At 46.7% G+C, this 27818-nt stretch overlaps 1 protein-coding gene across 5 annotated transcripts in view; it reads left to right on the forward strand.

Annotated features, from left to right (window-relative positions):
* Positions 1 to 27818, forward strand: part of plekhg5a (pleckstrin homology domain containing, family G (with RhoGef domain) member 5a) — a 145963-nt gene that overhangs the window by 111589 nt on the left and 6556 nt on the right. For all 5 annotated transcript variants that reach the window (XM_078558018.1, XM_078558019.1, XM_078558021.1 and 2 more), the window contains 13 exons: positions 5923 to 6086; positions 12215 to 12400; positions 13699 to 13866; positions 17545 to 17640; positions 18254 to 18304; positions 18832 to 18981; positions 19709 to 19819; positions 20068 to 20217; positions 21455 to 21592; positions 23502 to 23621; positions 25910 to 26042; positions 26542 to 26657; positions 27016 to 27164. In XM_078558018.1, coding sequence (XP_078414144.1) covers positions 5923 to 6086; positions 12215 to 12400; positions 13699 to 13866; positions 17545 to 17640; positions 18254 to 18304; positions 18832 to 18981; positions 19709 to 19819; positions 20068 to 20217; positions 21455 to 21592; positions 23502 to 23621; positions 25910 to 26042; positions 26542 to 26657; positions 27016 to 27164 — 1732 coding nt within the window. The remainder of the gene's footprint in view (positions 1 to 5922; positions 6087 to 12214; positions 12401 to 13698; positions 13867 to 17544; positions 17641 to 18253; positions 18305 to 18831; positions 18982 to 19708; positions 19820 to 20067; positions 20218 to 21454; positions 21593 to 23501; positions 23622 to 25909; positions 26043 to 26541; positions 26658 to 27015; positions 27165 to 27818) is intronic.

The following is a 27818-nucleotide window of genomic DNA, read 5'->3' on the forward strand; positions in this document are numbered from 1 at the left end:
CAAAATATTTCTTAAATGTTGTGAGGGTTCCTGTCCCTACCAGCCTTTCAGGCAGTGAGTTCCAGATACCCTCTACCCCCAGGTGAAATTTTTTTTCCTTAAATCCCCTCTAAACCTCCTGCCCCTTACCTTAAATCTATGCCCCCTGGTTATTGACCCCTCCATTAAGGGGAAATGTTTCTTCCTACCTACCCCATCTATGCCAGTCATAATTTTTCACACCTCAATCACGTCCCCCCTCAGCTTTCTCTGCTGTAAGGAAAACAACCCAAGCCTATCTAGTCTCTCTTCATAGCTCTTGTATTCAGTGCCTCGACTAGTAAAGGCAAGTATCCCATGCGCCTTCTTAACCACCTTATCGACCTGCCCTGCTGCCTTCAGGGATCTAAGGACATGCACACCAAGATCCCTCTGATCTTCTGTACTCCCTAGGGTCCTACCATTCATCGTGTACTCCCTTGCCTTGTTAGTCCTCCCAAAATGCATCACCTCACACTTTTCAGTATTAAATTCCATTTGCTGTTCTGCTCATCTGACCAACCCATCTATATCGCCATGTAGTCTAAGGCTTTCCTCCTCGCTATTTACCACACCACTAATTTTCATGTCATCTGTGAACTTACTGATCATACCTCTACATTCATTTCTAGATCATTAATTTACACCACAAACTGCAAGGGACACAGCAGCGAACTCTGCAGTAGGCCACTGGTCACAGGCTTCCATTCACAAAAACAGCCTTCGACCATCACCCTCTGCCTCCTGCCATTAAACCAATTTTGGATCCAATTTGCCAATTTGTCTTGGATCCCATGGGCTCTTACCTTCTTGATCAGTCTCCCATCTGAGACCCTGTCAAAAGCCTTGCTGAAGTCCATTTGGACTACATCAACTGCACTACCCTCATCTACATACCAAGCCACCTCCTTGAAAAATTCAATCAAATTTGTAGACATGATCTCTCCCTGACAAAGCCATGCTGACTATCCTTAATTAATACTTGCCCCTCCAAGTGGAGATTAATTCTGACCCTCAGAATTTTTTCCGAAAGTTTCCCTACCACTGATGTTAGACTCACTGGCCTATAGTTCCTGGGTTTATCCCTACCACCCTTCTTGAACAATGGTATCACGTTAGCTGTCACCCAGTCCTCTGGCACTTCTCTTGTGGCCAAAGAGGATTTGAAAACTAATGTCAGGGCCCCTGCAATCTCCTCCCTTGCCTCCCACAGCAGCCTGGGATACATCTCACCTGGGCCTGGGGATTTATCCACTTTTAGGCATGCTAAAACCACTAATACCTCCTCCCTTTCAATACTAATTTGTTCAAGTATATCACAGTCTCCCTACCTGATTTCTATACCTACATCGTCCTTCTCTATAGTGAATACAGATGCAAAGTACTCATTTAAAACCTCACCTACGTCTTCCAGCTCCTCACACAGATTGCCACTTTGGTCCCTAATGGGGCCTACTCTTTCCCTGGTTATCCTCTTGTCCCTAAAATACTTATAAAATGCCTTTGGATTTTCCTTTATTTTACCCACCAGTGTTTTTTCATGCCGCCTCTTTGCTCTCCTAATTTCTTTTTGAACTAACCCCCTGCATTTTTTATCCTCTTCTACAGCTTCCACTGTTTTGAGTCCTCGGTGTCTACCATAAGCTTCCCTTTTTTTCCTTATCCAATCCTGTACATTCCTCGACATCCAGGGTTCTCTGGACTTGTTGGTCCTACCCTTCACCTTTACGGGAACATGCTGGCCCTGCATTCTCACTATTTTCTTTTTGAATGATTCCCACTGCTCTGATGTAGTTTTTCCTACAAGCAGCTGCTCCCACTCCACTTTGGCCAGATCCTGTCTTATCATATTAAAATTGGCCTTCCCCCAATTCAGAACCTTTATTTTGCAGTCCATCTTTGTCTTTTCCATAACTACCTTAAATCTTACTGAGTTATGGCCACTATCACCAAAATGCTCCCCCACTTACACTTCTACCTCTTGCCTGGCTTCATTCCCTAAAACTAGGTCCAACACCGACCCCTCTCTTGTAGGACTTTCTACGTGCTAACTTAAAAAGCTCTCCTAGATACACTTTAAGAATTCCGTCCCCTCTAAGCCTTTCATGCATTGTGTATCCCAGTTAATATTGGGGAAGTTGAAACCCCCTACTATTATTACCCTATTATTTTTACGCCAACAGCACTTGCAAACCCCCCCCGCCCCGCAAAGATGTCGGTCCTGTTCCAGTTCAAGCGCAACCCATCAGACTTGTACAGGTCCCCACCTTCCCCAGAAACAGACCCAGTGATCCAGGAATCCAAAGCTCTCCCTCCTGCACCAACTCTTCAGCCACGCATTCATCTGCTCTATCCACCTATTCCTTAACTCACTAGCCCCTGGCCTTTGAGGTTCTGCTTTTCAATCTGCTACCTAGCTCCCTAAATTCTTGTTGCAGGACCTCATCTCTCTTTCTACCTATGTCGTTGGTATCAATGTAAACCACGATCTCTGACTGTTCGCCCTCCCCCTTCAGAATGCCCTGTAGCCATTCAGTGACATCCTTGACCCTAGTCCCAGGGAGGTAACACACCATCCTGGATTCACACCTGTGGCCGCAGAAACGCCTGTCTGTATCCCTCACTATTGAGTCTCCTACCACTATTGCTTTTCCTCTCTGAGATTTGCCTACATATCTGCCCTTCTATCTGTCCCTGACTGTTTGGGATCTATAGTACACTCCCAGCAATATGATTGCCCCCTTTTTATTTTTAAGTCCTATCCATATGGCTTCATTTGAAGAACCTTCTAAGATATCATCCCCCCTCCTTGCAGTAATTGACTCCTTGATCAATATTGCAACACCACCTCCTTTTTTACATGCCCCCCCCCAGGTCTCGCCTGCAGATTCTATACCCCGGAATATTGAGCTGCCAGTCCTGCCCCTCCCTCAACAATGTCTCCATGATAGCAATGATATCATATCCCCATGTGTTAATCAACACCCTCAACTCATCTGCCTTACTCGCAAGACTCCTTGCACTAAAATAAATGCCATCCAGCCTTGCCCTGCTCCCTTGTGCCTTAGCTTGACTATATATGCTCTGCCTTCCAGACTGACATGGTTTTTCTTCTATACTTGTCTGTAAATCACCCCCTACTATACCTCCACTCCATATCCCATCCCCCTGCCAAATTAGTTTAAACCCCCACCAACAGCACTAGCAAACCCCCGGCAAGGATGTTGGCCCTGTTCCAGTTCAGGTGCAACCCGTCGGACTTGTACAGGTCCCACTTTTCCCAGAAACGGACCCAGTGATCCAGCAATCTAAATCCTTCCCTCCTGCACCAACTCTTCAGTCACACATTCATCTGCTCTATCCACCCATTCCTCTACTCACCAGCACGTGGCCTTTGAGGTCCTGCTTTTCAATCTGCTACATAGCTCCCTAAATTCTTGTTTCAGGACCTCATCCCCCTTTCCACCTATGTCGTTAGTACCAATGTGAACCATGATCTCTGACTGTTCGCCCTTCCCTTTCGGTGTGCCCTGCAGGTGTTCAGTGACATCCTTGACCCTGGCCCCAGGGAGGTAACGCAGCATCCTGGAGTCACGTCTGTGGCTGCAGAATTGCTTGTGTGTACCCCTCACTTTTGAGTCTTCTACCACTGTTGCTCTTCCTCTCTTTACCCTCACCCTTTATGCAGCTGGGTTCTGGCTGCATTCCCCAGAGGAACCGTCACTCTCACCGTTTTCCAACACAGATAAACTGTTCTTGAGTGAGATGCACTATGGGGCTTTCATGACTACCTGCCTGCTACCCTTCTTCTGACTGATGGTCACCCATTCCTTCTCTGACTGCAATTCCTTAACCTGCAGCGTTATTACATCTAAAACGTGCAATCCACGTAACTCTCGGCCTCGCGGGTGCACTGCTGTGCCACCAGCCGACGCTTAAGCTCCAGAACCCGGTGCTTATGCTGGTTAAACCGGTGGCACTTCCTGTAGATGTGGTCATCCAGATTGCCAGGAGTGTCTAAGACTTCTCATATTCTGCAGCCCATTGTTATCAAGCGTGTACCAAAGTGTGATTGTTATTGAGTGTGTACCAGAGAGTGATTATTATCGAGTGTGCACCATAATGTGATTATTAACAAGCGTGTACCAGAGTGTGACTGTTATCAAGCATGTACCAGAGTGTGATTGTTATTGAGTGTGTACCAGAGCGTGGTTGTTCTTGAATGTGTACCAGAGTGTGATTGTTAATGAGCGTGTACCAGAGCGTGATTATTATTGAATGTGTACTTGTGTGTGATTGTTATGGATGTACCAGAGTGTGATTGTTGTCGAGCGTGTACCAGAGTGTGATCGTTACTGAACGTGTACTGGAATGCAATTGATATCAAGTGTGTAAGAGTGTAATTGTTATCGAGCGTATACCAGAGTGTGATTATTATTGAGCATATACCATAGTGTAATTGTTATTGAGAGTGTACCAGAGTGTGGTTGTTATCAAGTATGTACCAGGGTGTGATTGTTATTGAGCGTGTACCAGAGTGTGATTGTTATTGAGTGTGTACCAGAATGTGATTGTTATCAAGCATGTACCAGAGTATGATTGTTATCGAGCATATACCAGAGTGTGGTTGTTAATGAGCGTGTACTGGAGTGTGATTGTTAACAAGCATGTATCAGAGTGTGATTGCTATTGAACCAGCAACAGTAAGGGAACAGCATATAATTCCAAGTCAGGATGGTGTGTGGCTTGAAGGGGAACTTGCAGGTGGTGATGCATCTGCTACCCTTGTCCCTCTAGGTGGTAAAGATCATGGGTGCAGTTTTACTGCCCTGTTGTGGTAGGGTGGGCGGGGGGGTGGGGGGGGTGTTGGTGGGACTGTAAAATACAGCAAACCATTCAAAAGACCATTGACTTCAGCAGGACCAGAAAATCCCATCAGCAGAAGGGTCTGTAAAATTCCTTCCCGTGGGTTTGGAAGGTGCTGTCGAAGGATCCTTGCTGCAAGGACTTTAGACCCATGCTGATCTCAGGGAAGAACTAAAGTTGCTGCAGTGCATCTTGTTTATAGTACACACTGCTGTTGCTGTGCATCGGTGGTGGGGGAGTGAAGATTTAAGTTGGTGGATGGGGTGCCAATCAATCAAACTGCTTTGTTCTGAAATGGTGTTGAGCTTCTTGAGTATTGTTGGAGCTGCACTCATCCAGGCAAGTGGAGAGTATTCCATCACATTCCTGACTTGTGCCTTGTAGATGGTGGACAGGCTTTGGGGAGTCAGGAGGTCAGTTACTCTCCACAGAATTCCCAGCCTCTGACCTGCTCTTGTCACCACAGTATTTATAAAGCTGGTTCAGTTCAGTTTCTGGTCAATGGTAACCCCTAGGATGTTGATAGTGTGGGATACAGTGATGCTGATGCCATTGCACGTCAAGGGGAGATGATTAGATTCTCTCTTGTTGGAGATGGTCATTGCCTAGCACTTATGTGACATGAAGACACCGGAGTGTAATGGGTGCCGAGCATTATCCAAGTGTGACTAGTGACATGTTCGGGAATATGATTAATGATCAAGATATTGGGATCTTACAGGGGAGATTTTTGTGTGACTGCAGTGTTTCACTTCCATCAGTGATGACTATGTCAGATGGCAGAGAATTAGATTGTGCCATGCCCCAGTTAGCATTTCCATCAGTCACTGACCCCAGGGTAATTCTGAAGCAGAAGCTGTTGATTTCCAGTTGGCAAGAGAGAATGTCCTCTGGGGTCAGACAGGAGATCGAAAGACTGCAGCCTGAGGGTGTGTTTGTATCGATCACTGTTCTGATTTGTTTATGGGCTTAATGTGGGGAGGGGGATCACGCTCTCTGGCTCTATCTCTAATCATATTCTCCATCCTTACTCTGCAGCAAAACCCGGCAGCGAGCTGAAGGTGGAACAGACAGTTAAGGAGATCAAATCTTTGAGCTTACCCATCATGCGGCCTTCAACAGTCAATCCCACATTTATCTGCACCCCAGCAATGGACAGAACAGAGCAGCCTCTACAGGGACGAGATACAATGGACATAGGGGTAAGATACTCTGTCCCTTTAAGTATTGCTACAGATTCTTTGACAGTCACTAAATACTGAAATGACAAAGGCTCAGATGTGACCCAAATGGAAGGACTGTGGTCAGCAGCTGTGAGTGAGTGGAGCGAATCTTACCCAGGTACAGTGTTCCTGCGAGACTCTATACTGTGCCCTTGGGACTCTATACTGTGCCAAGTGTCCGGGGCAATATAACCGGGGAGGTCATTCCCTGAGATCAGCATGGGTCTAAAGTCATCAAGTCTCTCTATGTCTCTTCAGGGGGCCTGGTCATTTCTCACAAGCCTGATCGGAGCTGAATGCTTGAGTTGTTGAACCAGTTGATTATTCACAGCCTGTAATATATATATAGACTCTGAGTGCTCCAGTTGCTATGCTTTTAAGTTCTACCTGTTGTTTATCAGTTGGGGGAGCCTGCAGACCTTTTCTCATTCTTTGCTTTTGCTCATACTTTTCCCCTCCTTCCGCAATCCCCTCCTCCTCTCCTCCTCCTTAAACCTCACCCACAATAATTCCTCTCCAGACTCCAAAATCCCCCTCCACCCTCAACATTCTCTCCAACTGCGATATACAAACCACAACTGTGATATCCCATGATCCCAGGTTGCCCTGAGATGGTGTTGGGCCTTCTATTCTTCCTCATGGTTTTAAACAACTGTGTGCTTTGTTCACTTCAGAGAGTGGTTGAGTGTCAACTACATTGATGTGGGATTGGAGTTACATGCAGACCAGACTGGGTATGGAGGCAGGTTTCCTTCCCTAAAGGACATTCGTGAACCAATTGGGTTTTTACAACAGTCCAACAACTTAATGCTCACTTTTACTAATATCAGTTTTTTAAAACTTAATTTAAATTTTCAAACTGCCTTGCTGGGATTTGAACTTATGTTTTCTGGACTATTAGTTTAATAACATAACGACGACATTGACTTTGAAACTTTGATCCAGTCTCCACATTTGGTGCTGGATTTCAGACAGATTCATATCCTGCACAGCAACTGGGAATTTAGGTTCTTGAAGGATTAACTTAAGTACAGCAAGCGGCTGAGTTGAAGGATTAGGTGGCACTCAAAGAGTTAACAAATGCCGAGGGGAGCCCAGGGTGATTCCCTTGACAGAGGAATCCGGGAAGTCCCCACACACAGGCTGCTCTTTGCTTCTTCATTACCCATAACTGATTAAACTATCATGCAAATCGCACCTCACTCACCAAACATAGTTTGAGCACATAGCAAAGGTTGCCTGGGTCTGTGTGTGTATTTGGGGAAGGGGCAGGGCAACGCAGACCTGTGTTGAGCTTAGATTTTCAAATGTGGCAGATGCCAGATGCCCAGTCTCAGTTTTTCTCTGACAGCAGTTTCACACATCTCGGCTTACTTGAGTCAGTGGTCAGTCACAGCTCACCCTCTTGGCCATCATGTACACAGAGGAGCTGGTGTCATGTGGCCTGGCGGCAGCACAGTTTCAGCGATACGATGCCAAGTCCAAGACCATCAGTGCACAGATGCTGCCAACCGATTTGGAGGGGAATTCACTTGGCCCAATGTCCAACCTTAATTCCCAAGCCAAAACGGGAGAGAACGGCAAAGAAGATGAGGTAGAGCAAAACATTGGCTTTTCTCCAAGGAACACAGGTTAAGGTGGTGTGTGGGTTACAAGGAGCCAAACTGTCCTGAGATGAGTGCGGGAGAGATGTTATCTGACTACTGATTTATAAATATACAGACACACACCTGAGAGAAACAGTGGAAGCCGTTAGTATTGCTTCACACAAATGCAAGTTAGAGAGATTCTTGCAGAAAAAAGCATTTTGGGATCCTATTTATGAGTAATTTGAGACGCAACACGTGGTAAAGGTGCAGCCTGCTCAGAAGGAACAGCTGATTTTGGACTTTTGGCTCCCATTGCATGTTTTCCACACACCCAGCAATCCCACATGCATGACATTTGCAGGCCCAGTTATTGGGGTAAATTCGTCCCTGACCGTCCAATGACTGATCACTGGCCATACACTAAAATTCTGTTCTGTGACTTTCCTAGAGATGGGTTGCGATGACGCAGCATCTGAAAACTAACAGTGATTAACCTTTGTTTCTCCAGTGTTTTCCCTGAGTTGGAAGTGTTCACGTTGGACTTTCATTTAGCACTGCCCTGGGTTTAACCCCTGCAATACCACTGTCCGGATAAGTCCATTTTCTCCACCTCTCTTCTGTGGGTGCAGACCCCTCACTGATGTATAGGAACTGGGCTCCAGGCTACAGACACCCTCATTTGATATGGGGGCCATGAGTTCCTTGGGGTTCAAATGATCTTAATGCACAAGCAGTATTCAGTATTCTTGCATTGTGTTCATGCATTGACCATTTCAGTAGCATAAGGAACACAATGTGTTAACACACTGCCATAGTCACAGACCTTTGATCTTCCGACTGTACTGAAGGATTTCTAACTAATTCATATAACGAGTTAATGTTATCAATAAGGCTGTTAGTTAGCCTTCTGTATTTAGTCAACTCTCTCAATTGCTGAGCTAACCCTCTATCACTGAGCTACCCCTCCCTGAGCTAACTAACTCTGCTTATCACTGAGCTAACCCTCTCTCTATCACTGAGCTAACCAGCTCTCTATCACTGAGCTAACCAGCTCTCTATCACTGAGTTAACCCCCTCTCTATCACTGAACTAATCCTCCCTCTCTATCGTTGAGTTAACCCTCTCTGTCAGTGCTGATAGGACTGTTGGGACTAGCAATGATATGAGATGTGTTCCATCTGTATGTTGTGATGCAGAGTGAGGATTTTGTTTGTTTGACAGTTTGAGCCAGCTATCCTGTTGATGAATTGATGACATTTGTCTGGTTATTGAGATGAGGCTTCTCCTGCTGGCCAGCTCCTCCCCCTCCAGACAAGAACCATTTGGCAGCAGTTAGGACAGAGCTGTCAACAGACACTTCATCAGCTGCAAAGGGACCAGCTTTTCCCCCTCTGATTGACTGCAGCAGGACTGAGTTCTGGCCAGGAACAAATCCCCTGTTTTGGGATTGTGAGGAACTGCTCCCCCTTATACTACTGCCTTGGTTCCTCTGTCCTCTGCTTCACTCGCTGCTCCTTTTGATTGCGCTTGTGGCTTGGATTCAGGATGAAGGACTGCCCAGCCCCCGGGGGCGTTGAGCTGCTTAGAGTGTCAGTGTGGTCGAACTGGGATTCTGTCGGTGTGGTCAGTAACTCTGCTTTTGGCCCAGCAGGAATTGAGGTAAGGACTGAGGTGAAGGGTTGGGATGGATTGTTGAAGGGTTTGTGGCAGTGGGGGTGTGAGGTCAGTGTATCCCTGAAATAGATTGACTGCAGCAGAGTTTTAATTTTACAGAGCAGCACAAATTTATGTTCTTGAAGTACAAAAGAGACTCAAAAATTGGCGCCCAAGCTTCAAACCCATCCACACTCAGTCTCAAATCTTGGCAGCTTTATTGTGGTGGGAGTTGGGGGGGGAGTGCTCTGCTAAGTCAGCACATCCTTTAAATGGTCAGCTTGGAGCAGCATTGTCAGAGGCCAGGGGACCAGAAACAGGTGTTTGGCAAGCTGGGGACTGGGAGTGGGAGCAGGGGACAAGAGTACCCAGGGTTGGGGGGCAGAGGATCAAGGGGCCAGGAGCTTAGGGCAGTCATTAGGATTCATATTCTCACAATCACTCAGTGAAAATATGAGCATCCGTCTAGACTGATACCAGCTGATCCCAGCGCAGCGCAGAGTGGGGTCTAGACTGTCCACTCTGAGAGAGGCTGGTCAGTCAATGAGAAATGAATCAATGAATCACAGTTTTTCCCCCCAAATCTCAGTAGCTGCTCACATTGATTAAATTAACAGAAACCAATTCACTTTCTTTGTCCATAGTCTCCCAGTGCAAATATAGACACTGATAACCTATCTGGCCTTGGGTTATTGGCTATGTGATTAGAGGGCCAGGTAAAGCAGGGAGCTGGCAGGAACCATCAAACAGTAACCACGGAGTTACAAACGGGCAGGGTCAGAGGAGCAATGGTTCAGCAGGTTCCTGAGATCGGTTCCCCTGACACTGTTGATCTTCTGATGTGCAAAACATTTATTCTCAGCTTGGCTTTGAGCCTGAGTAAATGAACAATGTGCTGGACTTGTTACTGATCCAGATTCTGCTGAATTTCCATTCTCATCACCCAGAGATAAACGAGCCCTTTACTGTTTCATCATCTTAAGTGTTTTTGCCACAGCAAGTCAATGAACATGCCCATTTCTTAAACTGGCAGGTGGAAGAATTTTGTATGTGTCAGCCAGAGCTCAACTGTAACACTCTTGCCTCTAAGTCAGAAGGTTGAGTCCCCAACTCCAGACACTTGAGCACAAACATCTAGGCTGACATTTAAATACGGTACTGTCAAAGATACCGTCTTTTGGCTGAGACGTTAAACCGAGGATGCGTCTGCTCTCTCGTGTGGGTACAAAAGGTCCCTTGTCAACATTTTGAAGAAGAGCAGGAGAGTTATCCCTGACATCCTAGTCAAGATTTGTCACCCAGTTATTGTCAGAAAAACAGACTACCTGGTTATTATTGCATTGTTGTTCGTGGGAGCTTGCTGTGCATAAATTGGCTGCCATATTTCCTACATTACAACAGTGACTACATTTCAAAGGTACTTCATTGACTACAAAGTGTTTTGGGACATCCTGAGGTCATGAAAGGTGATATACAAATACAACTCTTTTTTTCTTTTTAAAGCTGCTAATATTCATACGCTGCCCCCTCTATGTCACTGCTGCTCAGACTCCAATTGTGTCACTCCTGCTCAGAACCCGACCACTTAATTTCATTCCTGCCCATTTCCTGGATTGGGGACCAGGAATGGAATCCCTGGCTGATTATCCCCTCCCTATCTCAGGGCACTGAGGGCAGCTGCAGCACCAACAGTAGCCCCTGCTGTGAATGGTTGCTCAGTACAGACTGCTGATGGTGGAGTGGGGAAGCGGAGGACCGGTGGACCTTGGACTTTCTAGTTTATACTAAACAGGAAGATCTGTATTTAATTTGATCCTAATCAGATCTCCTCTTAGGAACAAAACAAACTGCTTCACGTGCAATGAATCGCTTTGAAGTGCAGTCGCTCACTTTTTGTGTGTTTGTTGCAATGCCAGATCAGGGCAATAACTAGTTATGGAACCAGCAGGGGTTTATCCTTCTCTCCTGAAGGTGCTGACTCTCACTGGTGTTCAGCTTCCCTCCTCTCCTGAAGGTGCTGACTCTCACTGGTGTTCAGCTCCCCCTCCTCTCCTGCTGAATCTCACTGGTGATCAGCTCCCCCTCCTCTCCTGCTGAATCTCACTGGTGTTCCGCACCCCCCTCTTCTCCTGCTGAATCTCACTGGGGTTCAGCTCCCCCTCCTCTCCTGAAGGTGCTGACTCTCACTGGGTTTCAGCTCACGTCCTCTCCTGAAGGTGCTGACTCTCACTGGGGTTCAGCTCCCCCTCCTCTCCTGAAGGTGTTGACTCTCACTGGGGTTCAGCTCCCATCCACTCCTGAAGGTACCAATTTTCACTGGAGTTCAGCTCCCCTCCCCTCCTGAAGGTACCAACTCTCACTGGGTTGGCTTCTGTCAGTTTTTTTTCTGACATCCTGAGAATTTTGGGTCAAGTTTATTAATTAATTAGATTTTTAAATAGATCTGGTCAAAACTGCCTGCCTTGTGACATTAGGAAGAAGGCTTGATATTTGTCCATTACCAGGAGTGAACACTCTTGAAGGGTTAAGACTCCCTGTCACACCCGATATTGAGATTTATGTAACACTGCATGGTCATCTGCAGCAGCTGAGCTAAACCATGCTGTAGTCCCGATTAATCTATAGCATTGACTGTAATCTCTGCTTTTTGCCATGTGAAGAGAGCAGACTGCATTCTCACATCATCTTGTGCTCCATTGTACAGTGCGTATCAATCATCTAATCCCACTTCACCCACACTCCCCCCACCCCCTGTCTCTGCAGCTCTCTGTCTCTCCCTCTCTCCCCCTTCTCTCTCTCCCTTCCTCTCTTGTAGTTCGGACTTTATCTGTCTCTCACTCACTTTGCCTGTTTTGTGTTTTCCAGGTAGTGGGAAGGCGGAGAAAGAATATGATGGAATTCCTGGGGGAATCCACTCTCCCAATGCCCGATTCCTTCTCTCCACTTAGCTCCTCATTGCCCAGCGGTGGTGCAGACAGCTGGAAAAACCGAGCTGCCAGTCGCTTCAGTGGGCTATTTGGCTCTGGCACCGGCACAGGACCCTTTGGCCGGGTAGGTGCTGACCCACTGGTCTAACTCACTGTTATTAATGGCTTCATTAGCCTCCACTGGAGGGGGTAAGGGGGAGGCAGAATGTAATGGGGGTGGGTGTGAGAATGAGGTCCGAAGGTGGGTAGGGGATAATGGGGCTGGGCGTGCTGAATGGTATAGGGTTGGTGGAGAGACATGGGTGAGGGGGGCCTGGGAGGTGTAGTGTGTGTGAGGGGTTTAGAGCTGTTTGAAAGTCAGCCAGTGTTGGGGAGTGGCCCAGAGATGGCTGCTGCCTGGGGTCAGTAACCTATGGCCCCACATTCACCATAAGGCAATGTTGAACAAAGGCTGCAGTCAACAGTAAAAGGGCGCTGGGTTGCAAACTGTCCAAAAAGGCTTAGACGGGTCTGATGCAGCCTCTCTGGGTTGTTCTGGAGCTCACTATCCTCTCATCCCAGGGCGGGGGCATTGAGTGAGCTGCAGCTGTCTGAATAGGTGCCAGTGTGATTGATCAGGGATTGGAGGAGGGCTGGATTCCATTCTCTGTTATGCAGTTTCTGTGGTTTGTGCAGCCCCAGGTGGGATGTAGAGCAAAGGGAGAAACATAATGAACCCACAATACATTGGTACAAACAACAAACAGCTGCGCACTAAACCTTACATGGTGGAGGGGTTGGGAGGGTGAAGGTTCTGCAGAATAAACCCAGCGAGAAGAGCAAGAGAGACCACCAAGTCATCCCAAGGAGAGAAAAATGCTGACATGGGGTAAGATTGGGGGCATCTGCAGTCTTGTCATTCACAGTGTAGCTATGGATATCTCGACTGGGTTTTATCCACTGACCTGGAATCAAAAGGAGCTCAGAATTCAGAACATCATTAAAAGCTCATGCTGTGGCACAGTTTCCTGGCCCAGTATGAGACTGAACCACACAAATCAGCAGGGCTCCAAGTCCTACACCCACTGTCTGCCCAGTTAGTTTATTGCAACAATTGAACTCAATGATCCCTGGGTTAGAGAGACGGGAAATCAGCCAGGGTTCCTGCTCCTGATCACTGTCCAGTGACTCATCATTGCTGTGCGCTGCTGTTCAGGAACAAGTTCAGACTCAGCGGCGATACCCACATGGTCAGCCTGCCCACTGGTGCTCACTGTCTGGGATCAAATGTTGTGTTGGAGGGCCACTAGCATAAATGGAACCCGAATCTCAGCACAAGTTAGCATCTTCAGGGCAAGGGGAGAGTGGGAAAGCTGTGCCTCTCAGACTTGATCAAGGTCCCGATTGCTCATCCTGTCTGTGTGTCTCTCTCTCTCTCTGCAGGAAATGGATAAAATGGACCAGCTACAGAGCAAGCTTCATGCGTACAGTATGTTCGGACTACCCAAACTGCCAGCACAGTTACGGTTTGACCAGGACTCCTGGGAGGAGGAGGAGGAGACCAGCCTGCACCTCGAGGGGTCATGGCAGGAGATCATAGAGGCTCCTGAGGTGACTGGATCAGTCAGGACTGAAGCCTTTAGGGTGCTGGCAGAGTGAACATTAAATCAAACTTGGAGCTGCTGACACCGAGAGTAACAGCCCAACCCACTGCACCTCACCAATGTCCCTCCCACAGGCATCCTCTCATATCTCCTCCCAGTGACCACTCTTCCTGTTTGAGCCCTGTGAGTGTCAAACAGGATATTCAACTGGGAGGGCATCACATTACTGCCTGATTCTGGTCTCACTCAATACCCGCACTTTCTAGTCAATGTCATTGGATGGTACTTGGCAACGGGAATCCTGACTAATACAGATGTACCGAGGCCAGATTTCAAACTTGTGTCTATACAATATGCGCCAGCAATGATTGGGTAAATCTTGCCACAGTCCCCCTGTTCACTCAATTTAATAATCTTTAAAGGTAAAATAAATGACAATGAGTGGCTTAAAAATAATTTTTGAATTTATATTTAGTAATTTATTCAGAAATTATAGTGATTCCCCTGGACTTCTGTGTTGTAAATATTTCACTAACTGCCTCACTGTGAATTTTTGCAATGTTCATTAGATTATTTTGGGCTTTGAATTGAAACCTTATTGAGGAAATGAGTCCTTGTTACACTTCATTGTAACCCACTAACTTTCTGTTGGGCTTGCACTGTCAGATTCAAGCCTCTCCAGAGGTCTGTCATATTTGAGCTAAATTAAAATCTCTTCCTCATTACATTTCATCACATTTCAATTCCTAATTTTTCTGAGTCATATGGTGTATGACATGTGGATGAGGCACCCCCACACTGAGCTCAGTGACACTGAAACTCTTACCCAGCTCACTGACCTCCCTTCTTCTCTTCCAATGTGTTCAAGTGGGCGATGGGCCAAGCGCAGAGTTCCAGTTTCTCAGATCACATTTTATCTTCGTTTCCTTCCAGGCTTCACCGACTACCCACACTCGGTTAGCCCTCCTCCCACTGACTACCCTAGATCCCACTGACTTCCCCTACTATTGCCCCCTCTCACAGCTGGGTTACAGTCCCACGGCACCAATACTCCCTGGGATGTAGCTCCCAGACACTGACTCTCCCTGGGTTACAGTTTCCTAGACACTGACTCTCCCTGGGGTATTGGTCCCACAGACACAGACTCTAATAGGGTATAGTACCACAAACACAGACTTGCCCTGGTGTACGAGTCTCACAGAGGCTGACTCTCCCTGGGGTATGGGTCCCACAGACACTGACTCTCCCAGGATACAGTACCACAGACACAGACTCTCCCTGGGTACGGTCCCACAGACACTGACTCTCCCTGGGATACAGCCACACAGAGACTGACTCTCCCTGGTGTATAGTCCCACAGACATTGATTCTCACTGTGGTACAGTCTCACAGACACTGACTCTCACTGGGGTATAGGTGCCACACACACTGATTCTCCCTGGGGTATAGTTCCACAGGCACTGACTCTCCCTGGGGTACAGTCCCACAGACACTAACTCTCCCTGGGTACAATCCCACAGAAACTGACTCTCCCTGGGGTACAGGTCCCGCAGAGACTGATTCTCACTGGGGTATGGGTCTCACAGACACTGACTCTCACTGGGATACGGCTCACACAGACACTGACTCTCCCTGAGGTACAGACCCATAGACACTGACTCTACCTGGGCACAGTCCCACAGACACTGACTCTCTCTGGGGTACAGTCCTACAAACACTGACTCTCCCAGGGAACAGTACCACAGACACTGACTCTCCCTGGGATATAGTCTCACAGGCATTGACTCTCCATGGGATACAGTCTCACAGGCACTGACTCTCCCTGAGGTACAGCCCCACAGATACTGACTCTCCCTGGTTACAATCCCGTAGACACTGACTCTCACTGGGGCACAGTCCCACAGACACTGACTCTCCCTGGGTACAATCCCACAGACACTGACTCTCCCTGGGGTACAGTTCCACAGACACTGACTCTCCCTGGGTATGGGCCCCACAGACACTGACTCTACCAGGTTATGGTCCCACAGACACTGATTCTCCCTGGGTACAGTTCCACGGACACTTACTCTCCCAGGGTATGGGTCTCACAGACACTGACTTTCTTTGGCGTACAGTCCTACAGACACTGATTCTCCCTGGGTACAGTCCCACAGACACTGACTGACCTGAGGTACAGGTCCCATTGGCATTCTCCATGAATGAGCATGGACAGTGGGAACTACAAGCTCAATCTGGTGTACGCCCCGATACCCCGCATGAGCCCATTGATTTTCCATCATGTGACACTGGATAATTACCAAGTCAAACTCTGCCTGATTCTCCTTCCCCAACTGGGGAGATGGTGATGTAACAGTAATATCATTGAATTAGTAATCTAGAGGCCCAGGCTAATGCTCTAGGGACATGGGCTCAAATCCCACCATGGCAGCCAGTGGAATTTAACTTAAATTAATAAATCTGGAATATAAACTAGTCTCAGCAATGGTGACCATGAAACTATCATTGATTGTCATAAACGCCCATCCGGTCTTTATGCCCCTTTAGGGAAGGAATCCTACTGTCCTTACCTTGTCTGGCTTACATGTGACTCCAGTCCCACAGCAATGTGGTTGACTCTTAAACTGTCCTTCGAAATGATCAGTTCATGGGCAATTAGGGATGGGCAACAAATGCTGGCTTTTCCAGTGGTGCCCACATTCTGTAAAAGAATGAAGGAATTCAGAGGCTCTGAGGCTAATTACTGCCCTCTCCCACCATCACAATCCCTCCCTTAATTTGTGTAATTTATATAAGGGATGCAGGTACTGTTAAGTATGGGAAGGAAGTGAGGCTATGAGGGTAATAAAAACATGAAATCCTGGCAACACTGAGCAGGTCAGGCAGCATGTATGGAGAGAGAAACAAAGTTAACGTTTCAGACTGATGTCAGAACTGGTAAAGTTCGAGATGTCTTAAACAAGTACAGAGACAGGGAAGAGGGGAAGGCACAAATGAACTAAAGGAAAGGTCTGTGATAGCATGGAGGCAGGAGAAATTAAATAACAAAGGGGATGATGGTGGAAAGCAAATGTGGGTGAGACAAGTAAAAGAACAAAAGATAGGTCTAGAGGAAGTGTAAATGACAGTAGCAGAATCATTGCCAGGAACTGTTATCTGAGATAATGGGAACAAAGATTATGATCTGAAATTGTTGAACTCAATCTTGAGTTCAGAAGGGTGTAAAGTGAATTCAAAGGTGAAGTGTTCCTCCTCGAGCAAGGATTTGTGGGAGCACGAGTATCAGGTACTGTGGTGATATATCTGGACAAACCCAGGTTTGGTGGGGACAGTGAGTTTACAGGGATATTTATTGGGGGAGCCCAGGAATTTTGGTGGTGTTAATGGACATGCCTAGGTAGGTGGTGGTATTTATTGAGGAGCCTGTGTGTGTGGAGATATTTATTTGAGGGAGCCTGGGTATTTGGTGTATTTGCTGTCTGGGGAACCTGGGTATGTGGGGGTATTAATGGGAACAACCCTGGAATCCCCACATTAATCCCCAGGCCCCCCCACAGACTCCCACATACTCAGGCACCCCCATTAATGGGGAGAGCTTGAATTTGCGGGATATGTACAAGGGAGAGCCAGGAGTACTTGAGTACTATGATCTTACCACCTTCCTGTGTGTCTTTCTCCCCAACAGAAGCTGACTCGGAAGCAGTGCCATCAACAGGAGGCCCTCTGGGAGCTGCTAAACACGGAGGTCGCCTATATTAAGAAGCTGCATGTGATCACAGATGTGAGTCTCTATCCTGTCGTCAGCTCACCATGCCACCCGGATAGAGTGCTCAGCACCCCACGTCCATGTGGGTGATATGAAACTGCCTGATCCTGTGGAATCCCTCTGCTACCATTACTCAGCCTCTTGTCTACATTTTCCCATTGTAAATGGCACTGTTGCGTTCACGTTTCTGACCAGTAATATATTGATTCACTTCATGCCACAAAAAACCCTGAATCATCAGTAGGTGCTGTCATGGGTCTGAGTGGATGAAGCACTCACCACTCCCAGTACTCATCCTTCTTTGTCTGTACTTGATAGCAGACAGGCTCAGGTCATCTGAAGGCGCTGACTCTCACTGGGGTTTCAGGTCCCCTCCTCTCCTGAAGGCGCTGACTCTCACTGGGGTTTCAGGTCCCCTCCTCTCCTGAAGGTGCTGACTCTCACTGGGGTTTCAGGTCCCCTCCTCTCCTGAAGGTGCTGACTCTCACTGGGGTTTACTGAGTTCCCTTTGTTAATCCATCAATAAGAATAATTCTTGTATGAGGTTTGCTGCAAGCTCAGGGCTGGCCTGAATTGGGTATCTCTATTTAGCCAGTATGTTACTCACATTGAGCTTTCTCTCTTGCAGCTCTTCCTGTGCAGTCTGACGAACCTGCAGGAATCGGGCTTGCTGACTGAGGTGAGGGCTGACCTTTTAATGTTCACCATAACCAAGAACCTTGTTGTACATGAAGTGAACAATGTATGTGGAGCAATTAAGAAAGCCTCTGCAGGACCTAGACTCTCTTGGGAAATGCGCTAAACATTGGTGTTTGTCAGTACTCCAGCCCTGGTTATTTTCTATACACAGGCCCTGATGTTTGCCTGTATACAGGCCCGTGTGTTTGCCTGTCCACAGAATCTGGTTAATGTCAGTACACATGCCCCAGTGTTTGCTTGTGCATTGACTCTGGTGTTTGCTTGTACACTGGCCCTGGTGTTTGCCTGTACGTAGGCCCCAGTGATTGTTTGTACATAGGTCCTGGTGATTGTCTGTACTTTGGCCACGGTGTTTGTCTGTACACAGGCCCCAGTGGTTGCCTGTGCACAGAACTTCGTGATTGTCTGGACTCTGGCCCTGGTTATTGCCTGTACACAGGCATGGCTATTTGGTAGTTGAACATGTGTGAAATACTGAGGACTGACTTTACCCATGATGCCGTGCAGGTGGAGCCAAAGAAACTATTCTGCAACATGCAAGAGATTATCCAACTGCACCAGAAGCTTTGGCGAGAAGTGATGGCTCCTGTGTTGCAAGCAGCCAGAGAGAGCAAAACATTGCTCAACCCCACCCACTTCCACAAGGGATTCAAGACAGTAAGTCACAGGCAATAGGGTGGGGGGCAGGATGGAGTGATGCAGTCAGATGGGTTAATTAATACTCAGTGGCCAATGGTACATCTACTAGGCTCAGATGAGCAATAAATTGTGGTTTTACCCCATGCCTCTTGAAGTGATTCTATGGTGGTGGGGTAAACTGTTGCTAAGCTGCTGCCGCATGTATGCCATTCTACATCTTGCCACTTGAGATAGGCAGAAGACAGCCTTATGATTTGCTCCAAGCTGCCGCATACACTATCTGCTGGTGTGACAGCATTAGTTTGCCTGCATCCCGGTTCTCATTGGGAATGATGCAGGGCTGCAGGTGGAGGTCAGTAATAAGAGGGAGAGGACAGTGGGGATTGATGGAAGAGAAGTGTGAAGATGCATCCCTCGTACAACCAACGTGACCTTCATGTGCGAAAGCCCAAAGGCTGTCGATTTTAATTAGCTCCAGGTGGATGATCAGCCATGATCATATTGAATGGCGGAGAAGGCTCAATGGCCTGATTGGCCTACTCCTGCTCCTATGTTCCAAACTTCCCTGGGATCAGGCCCGACATCAGAAATGAGTCCAAAACCAGTTCCCACCTGGCTAAATCTAATGGACTCTTCTTGTATGGTTTCAATTTCCACAAATAGACCAGACTGTTACCTCTCAAATTCTGAACTATTGCTTGTTCTGTCTCTGTATTAATTATTGTTTTTCTCTTCACTCTTCAAGTTTGGCATGCGCTTTAAGCCATATATCCAGTACTGTATGGAGGAGGAGAGCTGCATGGAGTACATGAGAAACCATCTCCGTGACAACGAACTCTTTAGGATCTACATAACGGTCAGTGTCACCCAGTGATCTCTCCCTGCACCATGTGACAGGATAGGGAGCAGAGGGAGAGGTGGTTTCAAGGTGCTTGATTTACTGCATTTCTCTCTGTATTGTTCGCGCTATCTGCAGGTAGAAGGTAGAGAGGTAGAGATCCAGAGAGCGCGAACAATACAGAGAGAGACAGACAGACAGAGTGGCAGTGAGTTTAAGGAGGCACTGTGCTCTTCCTGCATAATTGCTTTTGTGTCCATTTGCAGTGGGCAGAGACACACAAGCAGTGTAATCGCCTGAAGCTCAGTGACATGTTGGTCAAACCTCATCAACGGCTCACCAAGTACCCACTGCTCCTCAAGTCTATCCTGAAGAAAACAGACGATCTTCATGCCAGAGAGGCCATCATTAGCATGGTATGTACACTTCATGGTCTTAGTCACAGGCACGCTCTCTGTCATTGACACACTGTTCATCCCGCTCACCCTCTTGGTCAGTCACACACTCTGTCACATTCACAATCATGGTCACATTATAGGTACACCTTATGCTGTCAGTCTCACTCAAACTGCCGATTGCTCACATATACGAATATATAAACTAGGAGCAGGAGTAGGCCACTCGGCCCTTCGAGCCGGCTCCGCCATTCAATAAGATCATGGCTGATCTGAATGTAACCTCAACCCCACATTCCTGCCTACCCTGATAACCTTTCACCCATTTGTTAATCAAGAATCTATCTAGCTCTGCCTTAAAAATAATCAAAGACTCTGCTTCCACTGCCTTTTGAGGAAGAGAGTTCCTCAAAGACTGACGACCCACTGAGAGAAAAAATTTCTCCTCGTCTCTGTCTTAAATGAGTGACCCTTATTTCTAAACGATGACCTCTAGTTCTAAATTCTCCCACAAGAGGAAACATTTTCTCCAAATCCACCCCGTCAAGACACCTCAGGATCTTAAAGGTTTTGATCAAGTCGCCTCTTACTCTTCTAAACTCCAGTGGATACAAGCCTAATCTGTCCAACCTTTCCTCATAAGACAACCCACCCATTCCTGGTATTAGCCTGGTAAACTTTCTCTGAACTGCTCTTAACGCATTTACATCTTTGCTTAAATAAGGTGACCAACACAGTACTCCAGATGTGGTCTCAGCAATGCCCTGTACAGTCGAAGTATAACCTCCCTACTTTTGTAATCAATTCCCTTCACAATAAACAATAACATTTTATTAGCTTTCCTAATTACTTGCTGTACCCGCATACTAGCCTTTTGTGATTCATGCACCAGGCCACAATCACAGAGCTCTGCAATCTCTCACCATTTAGATAATATACTTCTTTATTCTTTTTAATTTTTTTCACGCTGTCGTTCTCACTCACACTACTGGTCACATCATGCTCTTGCTATTGGTCATGCTCAGTCATGGTCACAGTTATGGTCTGGCACATTCTCTTGCTCAGTCACACCCTCAGTCCTGGCTGCCAGTCACGGTCATGCTGCCACTCTTGGACACATTCTCGGCCACAACATCTACACTCACTGGCTGGTATTTGACTTGGCTAAACTTCCTGAGCCCATTCCTCTGGTTGTGAGGCCTGTGATTGATTGGGGTGCCTCCTTGGACCTTAACTCAAATCTTGCTTTTATTTCCAGGTCAGTTCCGTTGAGAGTTTTATTGCACATGTGAATTCCCGAATGAATCAGCGTCAGGAGCAGCAGCGATTGGCAGAGATTATTAATTGCATTGATTCCTATGTGGCAGTGGATGGAAGCTCGGATGAAGTGGAGAAGGTAAAAGAGAGAATGAGGCACATGGAGAGTGACTAAAGCACAGAGAGGGTAGAGAGACAAAGGCAAGGGGATCGGGCAAATGCTAAGGCACAGGGGAGAGGCACACAGGGAGAGAGACTGAGGCATGGGGGAGAAGCCTAATGCACCTTGTGGAGCAAGTTGGCCATCTCTTTCCCAGAGACTGTAGTTCAGGGTAGACCATCCTTTGCCATAACTCAGTTCAGTATTCAATCTGTTCAATAGGAGTCGGCCACAAGGCCCCTTGAGCCTGTTCAGAGTTTCTGCTCTGCTCTCTCCTTATATTCCTCCTTCAGCTTAGAGTAAAAATTATCACAATGATGATTTTGTAATTCACCATTTCCTGAGTGTCAGGCAGGCTTAGTAGAGGCCTATTGACCACCCATATCCATCCCTAGCTTCTGACGTATCGAGAGGGCACTTTACTCAGACCTTTGAGAAGTGGTGTTCCAAGGATTGGTGCTGGGATCTCTGTTGTTCATCATTTACATAAATGAGTTAAGCTTAGGGATTGGAAGTACAATATCAAAATTTGTGGATTATGCTAAATTGGGAGATATAGTTAATACTGAGGAAGACTGTAACAACACACAAGGCAATGTTAATAAACTTGCAATGGGTTTGTAGTTGGCAAATGAATTTCAATATAGAAAAATGTGAGGAGGTACACTTTGATAGGAAGAATAAGGAGGTCAGATATTGCTTGGAGAACAAGTATCTAAATGGGGTCAAGGAGCAGATGTATCTAGGGATACACAAGAACATAAGAACATAAGAAATAGGAACAGGAGTAGACCATTCGGCCCCTTGAGCCTGCTCTGCCATTCAATACGCTCATGGCTGATCTTCTTGTGTTTCGATTTCCACATTCCCATCTAACCCCGATAACCTCTGATTCCCTTGCCTAACAAGAATCTATCTATAACAAAAACAAAAATACCTGGAAAAACTCAGCAGGTCTGGCAGCATCTGCGGAGAGTCCATAGGTGCTGCCAGACCTGCTGAGTTTTTCCAGGTATTTTTGTTTTTGATTTCCAGCATCCGCAGTTTTTTTTGCTTTTATCTTAGCAAGAATCTATCTACCTCTGCCTTAAAAATATTCAATGACCCCGCCTCCACCACCTCCTGAGGCAGAGAATTCCAAAGTTGCACAACCCTCTGAGAGAAAAAATTTCTCCTCATCTCTATCCTAAAGAGACGACCCAGAATTTTAAAACAGTGCCCCCTAGTTCTGGACTCACCCACAAGAGGAAACATCTTTTTGACATCTACCTTGTCAAGGCTGTTCAGCATCTGGTATACTTCAATCAAATCACTCCTCACTGTTCTTAACTCCAGTGGAAACAAGCCCAGTCTGTCCAACCTTTCCTCATAAGACATCCCACTCATTCCAGGTATCAATCTAGTAAACCTCCTTTGAACCGCCTCCAATGCATTTACATCCTTCCTTAAATAAGGAGACCAAAACTGCACAGAGCATTCGAGGTGCGGTCTCACCAATGCCCTTTATAACTGAAGCATAACATCCTAACTTTTATGTTCAATCCCTCTTGTAATAAAGGATAGCATTCCATTAGCCTTCTTAATTACTTACTGTACCTGCATACTAACTTTTTGTGACTCATTTACTAGAGCACTTAGATCCCTCTGCACAGATATACAAATCATTTTAATATCCAATAACGACTTATGTGAAAATATTATTGAAATTGCAGGAAAGCCAAAGGCTTTTGTGTGTAAAAGGAACAAGCTGCCCAGGGAGTCTACCTTTAATGGGCACAAACTGCCAGGATCTGATGCTTCCTGCAGGCAGTGGGCACAAATTGCCTACAGTCTATGGAGATAATGGGCACAAGCTGCCAGATTCTGACAGCCCCTTTTGTTGCATTAGGTCCTGAAGGGGTTCTGCCGCTTGGACCTGACAGCTCCGATGCTTGGGACCTCACCCGATGACACCCGGCAACTGCTGCTCGAGGGAAGCCTGAGAATGAAAGAAGGAAAAGACAGCAAGGTAAGCCAGTGCGTGAGAAAGACTGAGGGGGCAAGAGTGCCTGAGGGCCTTGGTTGAGGGCATGACAAGAGGATGGGCCACAAAGTATCTGTTGAAATGTGTCCCCTTTGTTGGTCTCTAGGTGTTCATCGTCTGGATGCTGAATCTCTGGGTGCTCCCAGTGTTCAGTGTTTGGGTGCTGAAATTTCGGGTGCTCTCAGTGTTTAGTGTTTGGGTGCTGAATCGCTGGGTGCTCTCACTGTTTAGTGTTTGGGTGCTGAATCTCTGGGTGCTCTCACTGTTTAGTGTTTGGGTGCTGAATCTCTGGGCGCTCTCAGTGTTTAGTGTTTGGGTGCTAAATATCTGGGTGGTCTCAGTGTTCAGTGTTTTGGGTGCTGAATCTCTGCGTGCTCTCAGTATTCATTGACTGAATGTTGAATCTCTGGATGCTTTTGGTGTTCAGTGTTTGGGTGCTGAGAGTTACTGAAGCATTTCTCTGTGTTTCGGTCTCTGGGTTTCTCAGTGTCCAGTCCCTCAGTATCTGGGTTTCTCAGTGTCCATTCTCTTGGTCTCTAGGTTTCTCAGTGTCCAGTCTCTCAGTCTTTGGGTTTCTCGGTGTCCAGTCTCTCAGTTACAGGGTTTCTCAGTGTCCAGTCTCTCAGTCTTTGGGTTTCTCAGCGTCCAGTCTCTCAGTCTTTGGGTTTCTCAGTGTCCAGTCTCTCAGTCTCTGGGTTTCTCGGTGTCCAGTCTCTCAGTCTCTGGGTTTCTCAGTGTCCAGTCTCAGTCTTTGGGTTTCTTGGTGTCTGGTCTCTCAGTTACTGGGTTTCTCAGTGTCCAGTTTCTCGGCCTCTGGGTTTCTCGTTGTCCAGTTTCTCAGTTTCTGGGTTTCTCGGTGCCCAGTTTCTCAGTGTCTGGGTTTCTCAGCGTCCAGTCTCTCAGCCTCTGGGTTTCTCAGTGTCCAATTTCTCAGCCCCTGTGTTTCTCAGTGTCCAGCCTCTCAGTCTCTGGGTTCCTGGATGTCCAGTCTCAGTCTTTGTGTTTCTCAGTATCCAGCTTCTCAGTCTCTGACTTTCTCCGTGTCCAGTCTCTGGGTTTCTCGGTGTCCAATCTCTCAGTCTCTGAGTTTCTTAATGTCCAACCTCTCAGTCTTTCGGTTTCTCAATATCCATCCTCTCAGTCTCTGGGTTTCTCAGAGTCCGTTCTCTCAGTCACTGGGTTTCTCAGAGTCCGTTCTCTCAGTCTCTGGGTTGCTCGGTGTCGAGTCTCTCAGAAGAACATAAGACCATTTGGTGCCTCGAGCCTGCTCCGCCATTTAACTGGATCATGATACCTCAATGCCAACTTCACAGACTATCCCTGTATCCCTTGATGTCATTGGTATCTAGAAATCTATCTACCCCTGCTTTGAACATACTCAATGACTGAACCTCCAGTTCAGTCTCTGGGATACAGAACTTCAAAATGTCACCACCCTCTGACTGAAGAAATTCCCCCTCAACTCGCTCCTAAATGGCTTACCCTTTATTCTGAGACTCTCCCTCCTGGTTCTAGACTGCAACCCCCCCCCCCCCCCCCCCCCCCACCAGCCAGGGGAAACATCCTTTCTGCATCCACCCTGTCAGGCCCTGTAAGAATTTGTACACTTCAATGAGATCACCTCTTATTTTTCTAAACTCCAGAGAATACAGTCCCAGTTTGCTCAATCTTTCCTCATAAGACAATCCCACCATCCCAGGGATTAGTCTGGTGAACCTTTGTTCCACTTACTCTATGGCCAGTATATCCTTCCTTAGATAATGATTCCAAAAGTGCACACAATATTCCAAGGTGTGGTCTCACCAAGGCTCTATATAACTGCAGCAAGACTTTCTTATACCATTTGCCACCCTAATTGCTTGTGCACCTGCATGTTAGCTTTCAGTGATTTATGAACAAGAACACCAAGGCCCCTTTGGACATCAAGACTTCCCAATCTTTCCCCCATTTAAGAAATACTCTGCATTTTTGTTTTTCCAGCCAAAGTGGATCACTTCACATTTTTCCACATCATGCTATATTCTTGCCCACTCACTTAATCTGTCTCAATTTCCTTGAAGCCTCTTTGTTCCTTTCTCACAACTCACATTCCCACTCTAGGTTTTCTCAGTATCCAGTGTCTCAGTCTCTGACTTTCTCAATGTCCAGTATCTCAGTCTCTGGGCGTCTCAGTGGCCAGTCTTCTTGCTGTTTTGGTCTTTTGGTGTTTCAGTCTGTGCAATGTTGGGCAGAATCATTCCCTGCAGTTACCCTACAAACACTTTCTTTTACAGATGGATGTTTACTGTTTCCTCTTCACTGACATTTTCCTCATCACAAAACCTGTGAAGAAAATGGAGAAGGCCAAAGTAATCCGGCAACCATTGCTGGTGGAGAAAATTGTCTGTAGGGAGCTGAAAGATCCCGGTGAGTTTCACCAAAACTGAGTATTCCATCACACTCTCTTATTGTACCTTGTAGGTGCGGGAAAGGCTTTGGGAAGTCAAGGGTGAGTCACTCGCCACAGAATACCCAAAGTACAGTACCTATGCGGCTGGTTAAGTTTCTAGTCAATGGTGACTCCAGGATGTTGATGGTGGGAAATTCAGCAATCGATTCAATGCCATTGAATGTCAAGGGGAGATCGTTAGACTCTCTCTTGCTGAAGATGGCCATTGCCTGGCACTTGTGTGGTGTGAATGTTATTGCCACTTATCAGCCCAAACCTGAATGTTGTCAGGTCTTGCTGTATGCAGGCATGGGCTGCTTCAGTACCTGAGGAGTTGTGAATCATCAACATCCACCCTAACTTCTGACCTTAATGAGGATTGTGTGTTTCTGTATGTGTGTGGAATCTGCCTGTGTGTGTGTGTGTGCCTGTGTTTCTGTGTGTATCACATTTAACTATGCCTCTGTCCAATCCTAGGCTCCTTCCTGTTGATTTATCTAAATGAGTTTCACAGTGCAGTTGGTGCCTTCACCTTTCAGACCAGTGTGACCGGGCAGTCCAGAGCATGGATTGAGGCCATATTCAATGCACAGGTAATGGGTAATTAATGGGGAGGGGTTCGAACTGCAGAGGGCAGGGGTACAATTCCTAGGCATACATTGATAAAAATCAAATGGAGTGTGGGTCACAAGGACACGATAGCTGAACGGGACACTCAAACTGGTCAATTCCACACATATTGACAAATTGTGTATTAAGGTGTCAAGCAAAGGGCATCAAGTCACTTCACAGAATGAGCTTTGACATTCCGCACTCTGGGTGTCCAATGTCATAAAATAACAACAAAACATTGAAGAATTCTAAAGTCTAGTATATGTGTCTGGCCATCTCATCTGACCATTCCATTTAAAAAGTACTGTTCTAACACATCAATTTTATTTAACAAACTAGAACCTTCTGGAGAGATTACGAGACCAGGAGTCTGGGCAGAAACCGTGTAGGCTGCCTGATGAAGAGGATGTGGAGAGCATGACCTCTGCAACACAGTCACCACCCCTGTTAAACAAATACACTGATGACACACTTGAATCACAGCATAGGTAAGTGTGTAAGTTCGTTTTATCCCTGTACTTCCTGTCTTTGGGCTGTTACTGAGACCAATTCACTTCAGTGGAGCTTAACCCTCAGCCTGTGTCTGACCTCAGTCTAATGGACAACAATTACTGTCACATTCAGATACAGATGGAGGTCATTTGCATCATTCCTCTGCCCTCTCACATTACCCACCTGTTTTTGGAATGACCACAGAAGATCGGAGGGACCCTGGTGTGCATATCCACAGATCCCTGAAGGCAATGGGCAAGTGGATAAGGTGGTTAAGAAGGCATATGGAATACTTGATTTTATTAGCCGAGGCATAGAATACAACAGCAGGGAGGTTATGCTGGAAGTGTATAAAACGCTGGTTAGGCCACAACATGAATACTGCGTGCAGTTCTGATCACCTCCTTATAGGAAGGATATGATTGCACTGGAGAGGGCACAGAGGAGATTTACCAGGATGCTGCCTGGGCTGGAGGGTCTGAGCTATAATGAAAGATTGGATAGGCTGGGGTTGTTTTCCTTGAAGCAGCAAAGTTTGAGAGGGGACCAGATAGAGGTGTATAAAATTATGAGGGGCATAGATAAGGTAGATAGAAAGGCACTTTTTCCATTAGTACAGGAGTCAATAACCATGGGGCATAGATTTAAGG

This window comes from Cetorhinus maximus, chromosome 15, assembly GCF_964194155.1.
Source record: "Cetorhinus maximus chromosome 15, sCetMax3.hap1.1, whole genome shotgun sequence".
NCBI lineage: Eukaryota > Metazoa > Chordata > Chondrichthyes > Lamniformes > Cetorhinidae > Cetorhinus > Cetorhinus maximus.